General features: G+C 56.2%; 2 protein-coding genes across 12 annotated transcripts in view; one reads left to right on the top strand and one right to left on the bottom strand.

Annotated features, from left to right (window-relative positions):
* Positions 1 to 1,878, top strand: part of TSC2 (TSC complex subunit 2) — a 42,053-nt gene extending 40,175 nt beyond the window's left edge. For all 8 annotated transcript variants that reach the window (XM_066275261.1, XM_066275258.1, XM_066275260.1 and 5 more), the window contains 4 exons: positions 904 to 982; positions 1,053 to 1,144; positions 1,230 to 1,328; positions 1,476 to 1,878. In XM_066275261.1, the coding sequence (XP_066131358.1) occupies positions 904 to 982; positions 1,053 to 1,144; positions 1,230 to 1,328; positions 1,476 to 1,646 (441 nt within the window). In that variant the 3' untranslated portion in view covers positions 1,647 to 1,878. The remainder of the gene's footprint in view (positions 1 to 903; positions 983 to 1,052; positions 1,145 to 1,229; positions 1,329 to 1,475) is intronic.
* PKD1 (polycystin 1, transient receptor potential channel interacting) overlaps positions 1,861 to 13,770 on the bottom strand; it is a 53,093-nt gene continuing 41,183 nt past the window's right edge. For 3 of the 4 annotated variants that reach the window (XM_066275250.1, XM_066275251.1, XM_066275252.1), the window contains exons 33-46: positions 13,579 to 13,763; positions 13,387 to 13,480; positions 7,075 to 7,193; positions 6,791 to 6,993; positions 6,521 to 6,715; positions 5,960 to 6,099; positions 5,475 to 5,587; positions 5,064 to 5,211; positions 4,827 to 4,952; positions 4,420 to 4,594; positions 4,036 to 4,326; positions 3,821 to 3,955; positions 3,443 to 3,745; positions 1,861 to 3,347 (exon numbers count right to left, since the gene is read on the bottom strand). In XM_066275250.1, the coding sequence (XP_066131347.1) occupies positions 2,889 to 3,347; positions 3,443 to 3,745; positions 3,821 to 3,955; positions 4,036 to 4,326; positions 4,420 to 4,594; positions 4,827 to 4,952; positions 5,064 to 5,211; positions 5,475 to 5,587; positions 5,960 to 6,099; positions 6,521 to 6,715; positions 6,791 to 6,993; positions 7,075 to 7,193; positions 13,387 to 13,480; positions 13,579 to 13,763 (2,686 nt within the window). In that variant the 3' untranslated portion in view covers positions 1,861 to 2,888. Of the gene's footprint in view, positions 3,348 to 3,442; positions 3,746 to 3,820; positions 3,956 to 4,035; positions 4,327 to 4,419; positions 4,595 to 4,826; positions 4,953 to 5,063; positions 5,212 to 5,474; positions 5,588 to 5,959; positions 6,100 to 6,520; positions 6,716 to 6,790; positions 6,994 to 7,074; positions 7,194 to 10,231; positions 10,337 to 13,386; positions 13,481 to 13,578; positions 13,764 to 13,770 lie in introns of those variants that run through there. The other variant, XM_066275253.1, reaches the window with a different exon arrangement.

The following is a 13,770-nucleotide window of genomic DNA, read 5'->3' as shown; positions in this document are numbered from 1 at the left end:
TGCATTTGTGCTTAGAAGGTTGCGTGGCGTGTAGTTAGGTGCGCAGTGTTTTCGTAATGCTGTGATCTTCTCCCCTGGCACCTCCTCCTGTCATTGCAGAGCGGGGGGTGGGGGGGTGGAGATAGGCCCTGGTATTCCCACCCCCCTTTTTCTAGACAAGGGCACTTAGGCTTGAGGTCCCAAGGGGAGGAGGTGGGATCAGTCCTGGAAACTTCTCACAGGGTGGGGACGTGGGACAGCTGCAAGGCTCAGTGGGGTGGGGAGCCCAGTACAGCCCAAGTGTCTGAGGTGCTGATGCTCAGAGGATTCAGATTTATTCTAAATGCAGTGGGAAGCCTTGGAGGTTACTGAACAGAGACCCCCGCCCACAGGCTGCTGGGCACAACCTCCAGTGCAGGCAGGGCTGGAGTGCCTGTGGGAGGCCAGCTCGCTCTCTGCTCAGAGCTGGGGAAGCAGCAAGGGTCTGCGGCGTGCCGAGACCCAGGTGTGCAGGCTGGGGAGGCGCTTGGAGCTCCATGTGTAGAAGGCGTGAGTCAGGGGCTGGGAACCTGGGGAGCTACTAGACGTGCTTTCAGATGACAGAGAGACAGGTGCCCCAAAAAGTGTGTTGTGTATGTTGGGGGAGTACTTTGTGACTGAGGAGTGACTGTGAACTTAAAACTCTGGCCAGTTCATATGCTAGGAGCCAGGCGTGGAGAAGTTGCATGCTAGAATGTAAAGCAGTTGAGGGAAATAGGATGGCAGCCCCTGCCCCCAGGCTTGCCAGGAGGAAGTGTGCAAAAACAAGTTATCACGCATGATTGTGGAGTTACTGAGTGTCTAATGCCACGAGCTGCTGTCTTCATAGGGAAGTGGCAGAAAGTGGCCTTTGGCATTGGGGTTACCCTGCTTTTGTCTGGGCAGGGCCAGTTCAACTTTGTCCATGTGATTATCACCCCTCTGGACTATGAGTGCAACCTGGTGTCACTGCAGTGCAGGAAAGGTAAGGCCTGGGGCATGGTGGGGAGGCCCTTGGGGCCCTGAGCCCCATATGAGCACTGTGTTTTCCCCAGATATGGAGGGCCTTGTGGACACCAGCGTGGCCAAGATTGTGTCTGATCGCAACCTGCCTTTTGTGGCCCGCCAGATGGCCCTGCATGCAAATGTGAGCAGAGGCAGCACTCTGGGCAGGTAGGATGGGCCCTAGGTGCCCCCCATAGAGAACTCACTCTGCTGCCCACCCCACCCAGATGGCCTCACAGGTGCACCACAGCCGCTCCAACCCCACTGACATCTACCCCTCCAAGTGGATCGCCAGGCTCCGCCACATCAAGCGGCTCCGCCACCGGGTAGGGAGGACGGGTCATGGGCACCTACATGCAGTGGCCCCCCCCAGAGTGCTGGCTAGTGAGGGTGGGTCCCCAGGTCCACGTCAGAGAGAACATGTACTGCCCTGCTGGGCTTGCTGCCAAGGCCCTCTCCCTCTCTCTCTGCAGATCCGTGAGGAAGCTCCTTACCCGAACCCCAGCCTGCCCCTGATGCAGGTGCACCCCCCAGGCCATGCCAAAGCCCCAGCGCAGGCCCCTGCTGAGCCCGTGCCCACTTACGAGACTGGCCAGCGGAAACGCCTCATCTCCTCTGTGGACGACTTCACTGAATTCGTGTGAGGCCAGGACTGGGGCCGCGCCTGTCCTGTTAGAGCCAAGATGCTGGGCCCAGGGCTGCTCGTGGCTGTGGTCCAAGTGGCTGTGCTGCTAGACCCTTCCTGCCCCTCCCCCCATGAGGCACTGGGCAGTATTTATTTGTGCAAATGAATAAAACCATGAAGCCTAGGTCTGTCACTCTGCCCACTGGCCCTCAGTGCGTAGACACAGACACAGGTAGCAGTCAGCCAACTCATTTATTTGACTCCGTCTGTTGGGGTAAGTAGGAGCAGGATCAAGGCTGAAGCTTTGGCCACGCCCACAGAAGCGCTAAGGGGGTTGGCCTGTCAGGTGTTCAGGAAAGCCTCACCCGACTGTTCTCACACTCACCGTCCCCAGCCCTAGGAGCCAGCCCCAGGGAAGGGTCTTCCCACCTGCCCACCCTGGGGTCCTTTGCCACACACTAGTCTTGTTCCTTCCTCACACCTGACACCAGCAGGCCTGGGCCCTGCCTTTCGCTACCTGGCTTTGGGCAGAGCAGAACAAGGCAGTGGTGGTGACAAGAACTGCCTAGGGAGTAGCTGTGCCCTCCAACCAATGTCCTGTCCCAGTACCGGCCCGAGGCCAGACTGAGACTGCAGCTGTTGCTTCCTTGGTCCTGGCCATATGGGCAGGTGTCTAGGGAAGGAGGCCAGCTCTGCAGTCTCAGCTCCCTCCTCAAAGCAGGCAACAGGCCCCTTGGCCCTAGTGAAAAACAGCGACGTACAAAAATATATACATTTTAAACCCCATATAAATTACTGACAATAGACACACAGACGGCTGGAAGTGAGTGCACTCAGCGGGGACGGGAGAGGTAATAATTTAGAGGGAGGATAACAAGGGGTGCAAGTTCCCTCCCCGCAGCCTGGATCCTTAGCAAGGGGGAAAGTCTGCCCAGGAAGTGGGGCCGGGCACAGCCCGCTGTACCTGAGGACTCAGGAAATAAATTAGTGTCTTAGAGGCTGGGCACCTGGTCCAATACTGCTGTGTCCTCCCACAGGGAGCTGGGGAGGGGACCCTGGGTCCTGGTTGGCCACTTGGCCTCTTTAAAGTGCTGAAGCCCCCAGAGAGACTCGGACAGGTGCCGCCTGCTCTCTGGGGGACCTGCATGCAGCTGCTCTGCCTGGCCCACGACCTTGAGGGTGGCAGAAGGTAATACTGAGTGTTGTTTTCCAGCCCAAGGGACCAGAGTGAAGCCACAGGCCCACCACAGGTCCCCTGGGGCTAAGTGCTGCTGGGGTGGACCTTGTTTTTGGCCCGTAGAGTAGCCCTGCTAGGGCCTGTAGCCAAGCCCATGCCTCGACTTGCCCGGGCAAGGTGGCTGGGCAGGACTGGCTGCAGGCCTGGGGAGGAAGGCGAGGTTGGGGGCTGGCTGGTCCTGCGGCCATGAAGGCTCTGCAGTCTCTGCTCCAGTTGGTAGACATCCTCTGTAGCCTGGTTGAGTCGGTCAAACTGGGCAAGCAGAGCCTCGAACACAGCTTGGAGGCGGGAGGGCTCAGGTTCCCCGCGTGGCCCTGGCTTGCCCAGGCCCACATTCAGCCCATCGAGCTGGCTAGAGGAAGTGGACAGGCGGGAGGCATCGGAGTCCCCAGTAGGTGGGGGCATGTCTGGGGACGACTTGGAGCCCCTGGATGAGCGGGAGGGCAGCGGTTCCATCCCTTCAAAGCGGACTTTGTGGCGGAACTGGGGGCGGCACAGGGGCGTGGTCAGTCCACCTGCACCCTGGGCTCAAGTGAGCCCACGGTGCATCCCTCTCCCCCCCACTGGGCCGTACCCACCTCCTTGACCTTGCTGAAGCCCATCCAGAGGCGCAGTCTGCGTAGTAACAATTCCACCATCTCATAGTCCTGTGGCTCCCAGGCTGGACGGTAGAGCTCCCCACGCAGAGTGTGATACCGCCACCGGAGAAGGATGGCCCCGAGCCTCAGTGCACCCCAGAGCCGCAGGGCCCAGAGCCCGGTGCACAGCATGGGGGACAGGCGCCAGGACTCGGGGCACAGGGCGGGCCAACCAGCCCTGGGGCAGAGCACCAAGAGGGCCTGGGCCGCACTCATAAGTGAGTCCACGCAGGAGGATACCAGCTAAAGAAAAGGTGGTGAGAGTGAGAGGGGTGCGCCCCAGGCTAAGCCTCCCCCTAGAGCCCCACCATCACCTACCAGAACAGCCAGCTGAGCATAGGCCACTGCGAGTGCCACCAGGCCTAACGCCGCCCCCAGGAGCTCGGGCAGGGCCCGGCACAGCGTCTTGCCAAAAACCGACCACTGGCGCACAAAGCGCAGCTGCTGGGCGGCCTGTGAGTGAGGGGTGTCAGCTGACCAGCTCTGGCCCAGCCCACCCAGACCTGGGCCCAGCCCGCTAGGTCAGCTCTCACCTTGACCAAGAGCAGAAAAAGCAGCGAGGCGGCCAGGCCGCGGGCCACGGAGCTCAGCTGCGCCACCTGCTCGAAGCTCGTGAAGCGGCGTGGGCGGCGGCGCATGAAGCGCGTCCACTGTCGGTCTGCGGCGCCCAGCTGGGCAAGGCGCACAAGTGCTGCGGCGGCGGTCAGCACCACCAGCAGCCACCGCGCCCATGCCTGAGGTCGTGCCATGCGCCCACGTCCCTCTCGGCACCAGGCACGCACCTCGGCTACTGAGAAGTACAGTGCGAACAGAAGGAGGCTCACCTGCAGGGACAGAGACAGGGTGGGGTCAGGACCTGAGTGGGGGGTGGGGCGGGCAAGGGACGTGAGGGTGTGGGCCAGGCGGCAGGGACCTACCGTGGTGAGCAGCGGCAATGAAAGGCCAGCGCTCAGGCGCCACAGCGCAAATGGGCGAATGCTGAGAGCTGCCACAGCATGTCCAGCTGCAGGGAACTCCAGGCGCAGTGTGACGGCAGCGTGCAGCCCCACGGCCGGACTGTAGCGTGTGAGTTCTACAAATACCGCGCGGCTCCTGCGCGGAGGGCAGGAATGAGGAACGGGATGTGGGAGGGGTAAGAGGGCAGGAACTGCTGCCCCAGGAACCTTGGAGGCAGGGTCTCTGGTGTCAGGGGGTGCGTGGACCAGGGAGGAAGTGGAGGTCACTTCCAGGACTGATATGGAGCAGCACTGGGGGTGGGGTAAACTGGGATCAGGGAAGAGGGGAACCACCCAGGGCCCAGCGGACGGGCAGGATGGCTGCCTACCTGTTGTCGATCCAGTTGTGCAGCTGCAGGAAACCCAGCTGTGCGCGGCTCTCCTCCAGGCTCAGCCCCAGCTCCTGCACGTAGCCCCCACTGTCGTACACAGTGCAGTAGCCCCAGTACCAGACCCTAAGAGTGAGGGGCAGCGTTAGACCCCGCCCAACCCTGCAGCAAATAGGGCCCATGCTGGCCGGGAGAAGGAGGCTCCTCTGGAGAAGGCCCGGCCCCTCCTGTGCTCACCCCAGCAAGTCTGGCGCAGAGTAGGTCCACATCTCAGAGCCATTGTGAGCAGCATTCCCCCAGCCAATGCCATAGTCGCTGGTGCTGAAGCCACCTGAAGCTGCCGAGCACGTGTGCACCCCTGAGGCAGGCCGGTCTGGGCAGAGTGCTGAAATCAGAGGGCTGGGGATTGAGTATGACCAAACCAGCGGAGTTCACTGTCTACCAGCTGCCTGGTAAACATGTCCACATGATCTCCCCGAGTCCCACCCAGCAATTCTGAAGGTAGACGACCTGGTCTCACTGACCAACAGGGAAAATGAGGCAGGGAGAGGGTAAAGATCACACAGCTATGCAGTCAAACCGGAACCCTGCCAAAGGCTTCTCCTTGGGAAAGAGCAGGGCCAAGTGCCAGAGCGACCCCCAGCTCACCTTCCTTCAGCCGCACCTGCCGCAACCGTGGGGGCCCCAGCTCTGGGCTGGACTGGTTCCCATGGACATAGGGTAGCAGCACGTGGGACATCCAGGGCCAGAACTCATCAGACCTGTTACCACCAGACACAGTCACATGCTCCACACTTCAGCTCCCTGTGTGCCAGGGCTCCGAGAGGCCCGGGAAGCACAACTACTGCCACCCCACCCAGCCCACAGGAGGCTGCCAGTGCTGCCAGAGGGGACGAGGCACAACCTGGTTCCTCAGTCTTGGCCTATTGACGTCCAGGGACAGATCACTGTTATGGGCTGTCCTGTGTGCCATAGGATGTTTAGCAGTATCTCTGGTTTCTACCCATCCAGACCCTCCCCAATGTCCCGAGGGCTGAGTTGGATCCAGGGCAGGATCAAGGTGGACGCTGGCTGGCATCAGCACCACCCTGACCCAGGAGATAGATGTGTACATGCATACAGGGGGTCCGTACCGGGTAATAGCGAGGAAGGCCCGGCTATCTAACTCCTGCCTGATGGCACTTTGTAGGCGGTAGGCATGGCTATGGCATGAGGCGTCTCCATAGTTGGCCAGCAGTGTCACCAACAGGAAGAGCATATACACCAGGAGGCTCTGGGAGGCAGGGACAACCCTGCTGTCAGTCAATCCCAGCCGCCTGCCCATCAAAACAGGGCAAAGCTTCTGGACAAACTGCCCATGGCCAGGGTGTCTGGCACTGAGAAAGGACAGCAGATACTCTGCCAGCGTGCCACCTGGGGGCAGACACACGGTCCACGAAAGGCCAAGGAAGCCATATCTAGGGCCCTGCCAGGCCTGGCAGAAGCAGGCTCTGGAGCTGGGCACAGGAAGGGGTAAAGATGAGCGGCAGCAGGAGTCGGGTGATGGGAGGGAGCTGGGCCCAGGCTGCAGAGCCCTGGGGCCTTCTTCAGAGAGGGAGTGGTGCATGTGAGGTTTTTGAGAAGGGCAGGACCTCTAGGAAGAGGCTGCACTGGCCAACAGGGTAGAGAGGTGCTGGGCACGCAGCCTGGCTCACCCTCAGCATCCTGTGCAGCCTCTTGACTTTTCGGGCTTCTTCCTTGGCCAGAAAGAGTGCGAAGCCGTGGGGGGGCCGCACCCGGGGCACACGCTCACTGACAGGCGTCACAGCCGGGCTCTCCACCAGGGTGTCATCCTCGTCAGGGTGCAGCCGCTTGGCCACCAGGGAGAAGTACAGGGCTTCCAGCAGGACCTAGGCCAGGGGTGGCATCAGAGGGGCCCAGGAGTGCCAGAGGCTGGCAGCCTGGCCCCCTTCCCTCCCACTCACCTTGAGCGGCTCCCAGCCAAGGAATGATGCCAGGAAGCTGGAGCTGCTTGAGAGGAGCCACATGACACTCACACCGGGGCGGAAGCTGGCTCCGACCCACCCTGACACTGCCACAGCCACAGCCACCAGTAGGAGGCTGAGCCCATGGGCCAGGGGTGCACACCAGGCCGGCAGCAGTTGTTTCCGCAGGCCTTCCACCAGCCCTGGGGAGGCAGAGACAGACCGGTGACTGGGGGCCGAAGGGAGCAGCAGGCAAGGGCGTGCTGGGGGACACCTGAGCTCACCTGTCCTGGAGAGCTGGGCCGACTGGGGCTGCTCCCAAGTCAGGCCTGGGCTGGGCAGCCCCCGCGCCCCCAGCCTCTGCAGCAGCAGCATCTCAGTCCTCTCCCCAGGGGCACTGGACCTGAGGCACAGGGAAGGGGAGCGGCAGGCATTCCAGTCAGCACACACACTGCCCACGTCATCTGCGGGGCAGTTCCCCGAGCAGCTTGGGCCTTGCCCCCACCCCCAGGGTAGAAAGTCCTGGCAGCCTGTCTCTCCCCCTCGCTTCTTGCTCACTCCACTGCCCCTGCCCCTATCTCTGTAACCTCTTCACCCCTCTCCTGTCCCATCGCCTGCTCTTCTGGCTGGCAAATGACCATGACCCTCAGGGAGCACCCCCGCCCCTCGGCCTCCCTTCAGTTTCCCCTCTGCCCACGGCGCACGGAGGACCCGGGTTCCCCTCTGCCCACGGCGCACGGAGGACCCGGGTTCCCCTCTGCCCACGGCGCACGGAGGACCCGGGTTCCCCTCTGCACACGGTACACGGAGGACCGGGTTCCCCTCTGCCCATGGCGCACGGAGGACCCGGGTTCCCCTCTGCACACGGTACACGGAGGACCCGGGTTCCCCTCTGCACACGGCGCACGGAGGACCCGGGTTCCCCTCTGCACACGGTACACGGAGGACCCAGGTTCCCCTCTGCACACGGCGCACGGAGGACCCGGGTTCCCCTCTGCCCACGGTGCACGGAGGACCTGGTGCTGGCGCTCCTTTGTAACCTAACGCTAACTTTTGGACAAGGACATGTGCATTTGTCTTTCAAATTCCACCAGTACATAGCACTCCATAGGACCCAGACACCATGTCTCTCACAGTGCAACTTGGGGGGATTTCTGCCCAGCTGTGCTCTGATTATGGAATAGAAGAGAACGGACTTCCAAATCTCAGCGTGCACCTGCCACTGAGCCACCCAATGTTTCTGGTTTCTACATTTCTTAGAGAATCATCTACAGGCAATATTGTCTATGGAGGTAGGCAATCACGGAGAGGACAGCAATGAAAAACACCTTTAAAGTTGACTTTTCTGATTATAAAAGTAGCACAGAGTATTGAAGAATGTAGGATAATAATAAATAGAACACAGAAAAGACATGGTGGAGTGACAGAAAGTGGACATGCCCCACACAAAGTGCAAGGCCCAGAAGCCACAGCCGGGGGGGAAAGGAGCAACAGCAGGGCAAGGAGAGCTGAGAAGAGGAACCCGGGCGGGGCAGCTGCAGGGTTTCTAACCCTTCTATTGCCACTCCAGTCCCAATGGCCAGCTGATGATGCTGGAAGGGAGGTCAGGACCCTACGCTTTTTTTGAGAGAGAGAAAGGCAGAGACAGACAGGAAGGATGAGAGAGTGGAGAGAGAAGCATCAATTCATAGTTGTGTCACTTTCGTTGTTCACTGATTGCTTCTCATATGTGCCTTGACCAGGGGGCTTGACCTGAGCCAGTGACCCCTTGCTCAAGCCATCAACCCCAGGATCATGTTGATAATCCCGTGCTAAAGCTGGTAAGCCTGTGCTCAAGCCAGCAACCTCAGGGTTTTTTTGAACCTGTTTCTCAGCATCCCAGGTCAACACTCTACCCACTGTGCCACCGCCTGGTCAGGCCAACTTTTCCTCTCTGTACTAGAGCATTGAGATCCTGAAGATAGGGCCCAGGAACTGATTGAAAACATCAACAAGAGCCTGACTAGGCAGTGGCGCAGTGGTTAACAGTGTCGAACAGGGACGCAGAGGACCCAGGTTTGAAACCCTGAGGTCGCCAGTTTGAGTGCAGACTCATCCGGCTTGAGCATGGGCTCACCAGCTTGAGTGCGGGGTTGCTGGCTTGAGCGTGGGATCATAGACATGACCCCATAGTCATGGGCTTGATTCCAAAGGTCACTGACTTGAAGCCCAAGGTTGCTGTCTTGAGTAAGGGGTCACTTGCTCTGCTATAGCCTGGTCAAGGCACAAATGAGAAAGCAGTCACTGAACAATTAAGGAGATTAAGGAGCCACAATGAAGAATTGATGCTTCTAATCTCTCTCCCTTCCTGTCTATCTGTTCCTATCTGTCCCTCTCTCTGTCTCTGTCAAAAAGAAAGAAAGAAAGAAAATGTCAACAAGAGCAGTCAGAAGGACCATGCATTCAAGACTGCCTTCAGGGACAGCCTCCAGATCAAGGTTTCAGACCTAACAGAGAAGCTATATCAGTTTTTTTTTGTTTTTTTTTAATATATCAGCTTTATAATCACCACAAAATCATTCAGAAGGGAAAGCTCCAAGAGTTTACCCAGAAAATGGCAAAGATCAGCCATTTGGAAACAACTCAAACAAGTGTGCCACACTGTAGAGCCCATGTAAAAAGATGAGTGCATCCAGACAGAGGCTACTACTACGCTGGAAGAGGAACAGACCCATAAAGATGGCAAATGAGGACAGCTTCTGAGAGTTGCCTCTTAGTGAAAGGCAGCAAGAGAAGGCTCAGAGGCCACTGTTTGGGCCACAGGGAGAAAACTGTTTTTCACAGTTCTGTAATGAATCTTGGCCAAGAAAAATATTTGTGCCCAACCCAAGTGCAGCAAGTCCAGCCAGCACCAAAGGCCCAGCTTTGGTGTCAACATGTGGTAAATTTACACCAGCCCAGCCCTACACAGTTCATTAAACGTTTGAATTTAAAAGAGAGAGAGAGAGAGAGAGCAAGCGAGCACAGATACTTAATACCAGCATTTCCATGATGTAAGGGCCAGTAGTGTTAATAGTTACTTCTAGTGCCTTTTCTGTATGTGCACGTTTCTATTTTACATGTGGGTATAAACATGTTTTATCAGGTCATATAGTGGATACAGCAGACAATACATAGAATTTTACACTAGACTCCAAGATGCATAACAGCAAAGACTATGCCTATTATTGGACCACATTCACTGATTCCTTCAGTCATTCAACAAGTACGCTGACCCCCTACCAAATGCCAGGCACTGTTCTAGGCACTGAGTAAAAAGAACAAAGTGCATGCACTTATAATGTACACATACTAGTAGGGGAAGCAGACAGTAAGCATGAACATTGCTTAATGTACACGGAGCAGGGGAGGAGACAGAAGCCTATGTCTGTGTGTGCACATGCATGGTCCATGTTACTGTACCTTACTACATTTGCGTAAGGCAGGAAGGAAGGTTCTGATTAGGCAGCTTTGAGTGAAGACCTGAAGGAAGTAGACCATGAGGCTCTTGTCTCTGGGAGGAGCAGCCTAGGCAGAGGGAGTAGCAGATACAAAAGATGGAGGCAGGAAAGCAAGGGATGCTGAAGCCAAAGGGAAGTGGGTGACAGAGGGAAGGTGGCAGGAGAGAACTCGGGGAGGCGTGGGGCCAGACTGGGATGGCTGGTGGAGCATGTTCAGCAGTAAACCCAGTCCTGGGGGGTTCACCTCCAAGATGTCCCAATGACACTTCCCGCCCTGGCATCACACCCCTGCATAATTCCCGCCCATGGAGAAACCAAGAAGACATTGTGGAATGACAGTAGCTGACTAATGGGATTGGGCCATCAAAGAAACTGGCTGCTGCTGCTGCTTTTTAGACAGAAAGAAAGGGAGAGAGAGATGAGAAGCATCAACTCATAGTTGAGTCCCTTTAGTTGTTCATTGATTGCTTCTCACATGTGCCTTGACTAGGGGGCTCCAGCTGTGCCAGTGACCCTTGCTCAAGCCAGCAACCTTGGGCTTCAAGCCAGCTACCATGGGATCATGTCTATGATCCCACCTTCAAGCCGGTGACCTCGCGGTTTCGAACCTGGGTCCTTCATGTCCCAGGTCAATGCTCTATCCACTGTGCCACCACTTGGTTGGGCAAGGAAACTGGCTTCTGCCTTGCTCTCAGACCACCCACTTGAGGGACACTGGCTGCCACATGAGGATTCTTGAGCAGCTCAGTGGTGAGATCCAAAAGGGAGGAGCTGAAGCCTCCCACCACCAGCCCTTACCAAGATGCCTGCTAGCTGAGCTGTTTTAAGCCCTGAATTTTGGTGCAGCCCACCAGACAGCCATAGCCAGCCAGTGCCCCAGGAGCACCATGACAGGGCCTGCTTTAGGGAGCAGTTCTCTCTGGTACAGATGGAGGAGCAGGACTTCACTACGGGGGTCCTGGGATGGTCCAGGCGGAAGATGATGCTTGGTTGGAAGATGCAAGGGCAGATGGAAAGAAGGCTTGCATGAGAAAGGATGCAAAAAGGAGTCAAGAATGAATACAGGGTTTCTGGCTGGGGGATGGCAATGTCTCAATGCAGAGATCAAGTGCTGTGTAGGCTGTTAAGTCTGCACTGCACACGAAATACCCAGAGATGCTGTCAGTAGACAAGCAATGTCTGAACCAGAATCCGGAAGGGTGTGGGCTGGAGATATCTGGGATGATCAGCTTATAATTACTATCTCAGGACCTCCCTGTGTTAGAGCTTTTAATCAACTGGCAATTTCTTCATAAAAATGTCATCATATTATGGTTATCTGTCTTCATAAAATGACTGGATCGTACTGCAGCACAGAGGTTGCTGATTCGATCCCTGGTCAGGGCACATACTGTTCTTGCCTCTCTGGCTCTCTCAAAAAAAAAAAAAAAAAAAGATCAGAGAAACTATCCCTCTTTCTCTATGCTTTGAGATAGCTTGTGTATTTCAGTAATTTTTAGTTGCTTAAAAATGAGAAAAGTTAAAAGGAATGGAGCCCTGGCCAGATAGCTCAGTTGGTTAGAGCATCATCCCAACATGCTGAGGTTATGGGTTTGATCCCTGGTCAGGGCACATACGAGCATCAATGAATAAATGCATAAATAAGTGGAACAACAACTCAATGTTTCTCTCTCCCACTTCCTCTCTCTCAAATAAAAAGATTAAAAACAGAATGGTGGCCCTGGCTGGTGGCTCAGTGGATAGAGGGTCAGCCTGGCATATGGACATCCCAGGCTCAATTTCTGGTCAGGACACACAGGAGAAGCAACCATCTGCTTCTCCCTCATTTTCTCTCCCCCTTCTTTCTTCTCCTCCTGTAGCCAGTGGCTCAATTGGTTCAAGTGTGGTCCCAGGCACTCAGGATAGCACAGTTGGTCTGAGCACCACCTCAGGTGCTAAAAATAGCACAATACTCAAGCATCGGCCATAGAAGGGTTGCCAGATGGATCCCGGTTGGGGCGCATGTGGGAGCCTGCCTCTGTATCTCCCCTCCTCACCAAAAAAAAAAAACCAAAACAAAAAAAAACAACAGTATAGAAATGTGAATATTGCCTGACCAGGTGGTGGCGCAGTGGATAGAGCGTCAGACTGGGACGTGGAGGACCTACATTTGAAACCCCAAGGTGGCCGGTTTGAGCACAGGCTTATTCGGTTTGAACAAGGCTCACCAGTTTGAGCCCAAGGTCACTGGCTTGAGCAAGGGATCACTCTGTCTGCTGTAGCCCCCCAGTCAGGGCACATGTAGGAGAGCAATCAATGAACAACTAAGGAGCCACAATGAAGAATTGATTGATGCTTCTCATCTCTTCCCCTTCCCATCTGTCTGTCCCTATCTGTCCCTCCCTCTGTCTCTGTCACACACAAAAAGTAAAAGAATACATTATAAAAATAAAAGAAATGTGAATATTAAATATATATAATAGAAGTATAAGGTAATTCCTAATGAATCTTGATACTAAATTGGAAACCAGCCAAAAAATTGAGAAATTCTTAAAAATAGGATATTTAAAAACCTGTCATGGCCTGACTAGGCGGTGACACAGTGGATAGATCATCAGCCTGGGATGCAGAGGACCCAGGTTTGAAACCCCAAGGTCACCGGCTTGAGTGTGGGCTCATCTCACTTGAGTACGTGGTCACTGGCTTGAACCCAAAGGTCGCTGGCTTGAGCAAGGGGTCACTGGCTCGGCTGGAGCCTCCCGATCAAGGCACATGTAAGAAAGCTACTAAGGTGTCACAACAAAGAACTGATGTTTCTCATCTCTCTCCCTTCCTGTCTGTCTGTCCCTCTCTTTCTCACTAAAATAAGAAAAACCTGTCATGATTCCTCATCACAGCCACCCTTTCTGTTCCTCAAATGTCCCTTGCTCCTGCTACACCAAAGGGAATGTTTGCTGGGCATGGCCAACCCCATGAAGTTTTTAACAGATGAGGGGTTCAGAGGTCCCATAATGTCACCTCAGTCTGCACTGGGGACACGGGGCTGGACAATAGGAGGCCAGCCCTAGGCAGGAAGCAGGGCTTCTTGGCTTGGGTCCCCCACACACGCCTCCCCCTCCCCAGGAGCAGGGCACTCACAGGCCAGTGAACAGGTCTGTTTCCACTTGAGTGTCCTGGGTGGGGGCCAGGCTGCTGAGTCCTTCCGTGAGGACCTGGCGGATCAGGTCTTCATCTGGAGAACACAGAATGTTTCAGGGAGAGCAGGCTCCTCCCACCCTGAGCCTTGGAACCCTCCGGGGAGAACTTAGATACCTCCCTACCCCTGCTTACCTGAAGCTGAGAAGTATTTAGCAGGTGAGGAGGGGCTGACCAGGGAGAGACTGTCCTCCTCTGGGCCCAGAATGTGGCCCATCCGACCCCGTGCCAGCCGCTGCAGGGTGCTGCCCATGATGGATGGGTCACTTAGCAGGTCTGGCCAACTGAGCGTGCCTTCGCTGGACGGCCAGCACACCAGGCTACATA

Source organism: Saccopteryx bilineata, chromosome 4 (assembly GCF_036850765.1).
Source record: "Saccopteryx bilineata isolate mSacBil1 chromosome 4, mSacBil1_pri_phased_curated, whole genome shotgun sequence".
Lineage (NCBI taxonomy): Eukaryota > Metazoa > Chordata > Mammalia > Chiroptera > Emballonuridae > Saccopteryx > Saccopteryx bilineata.
Note: the sequence above shows the minus strand (reverse complement) of the source record. Positions and strands in the feature narration are given on the sequence as shown.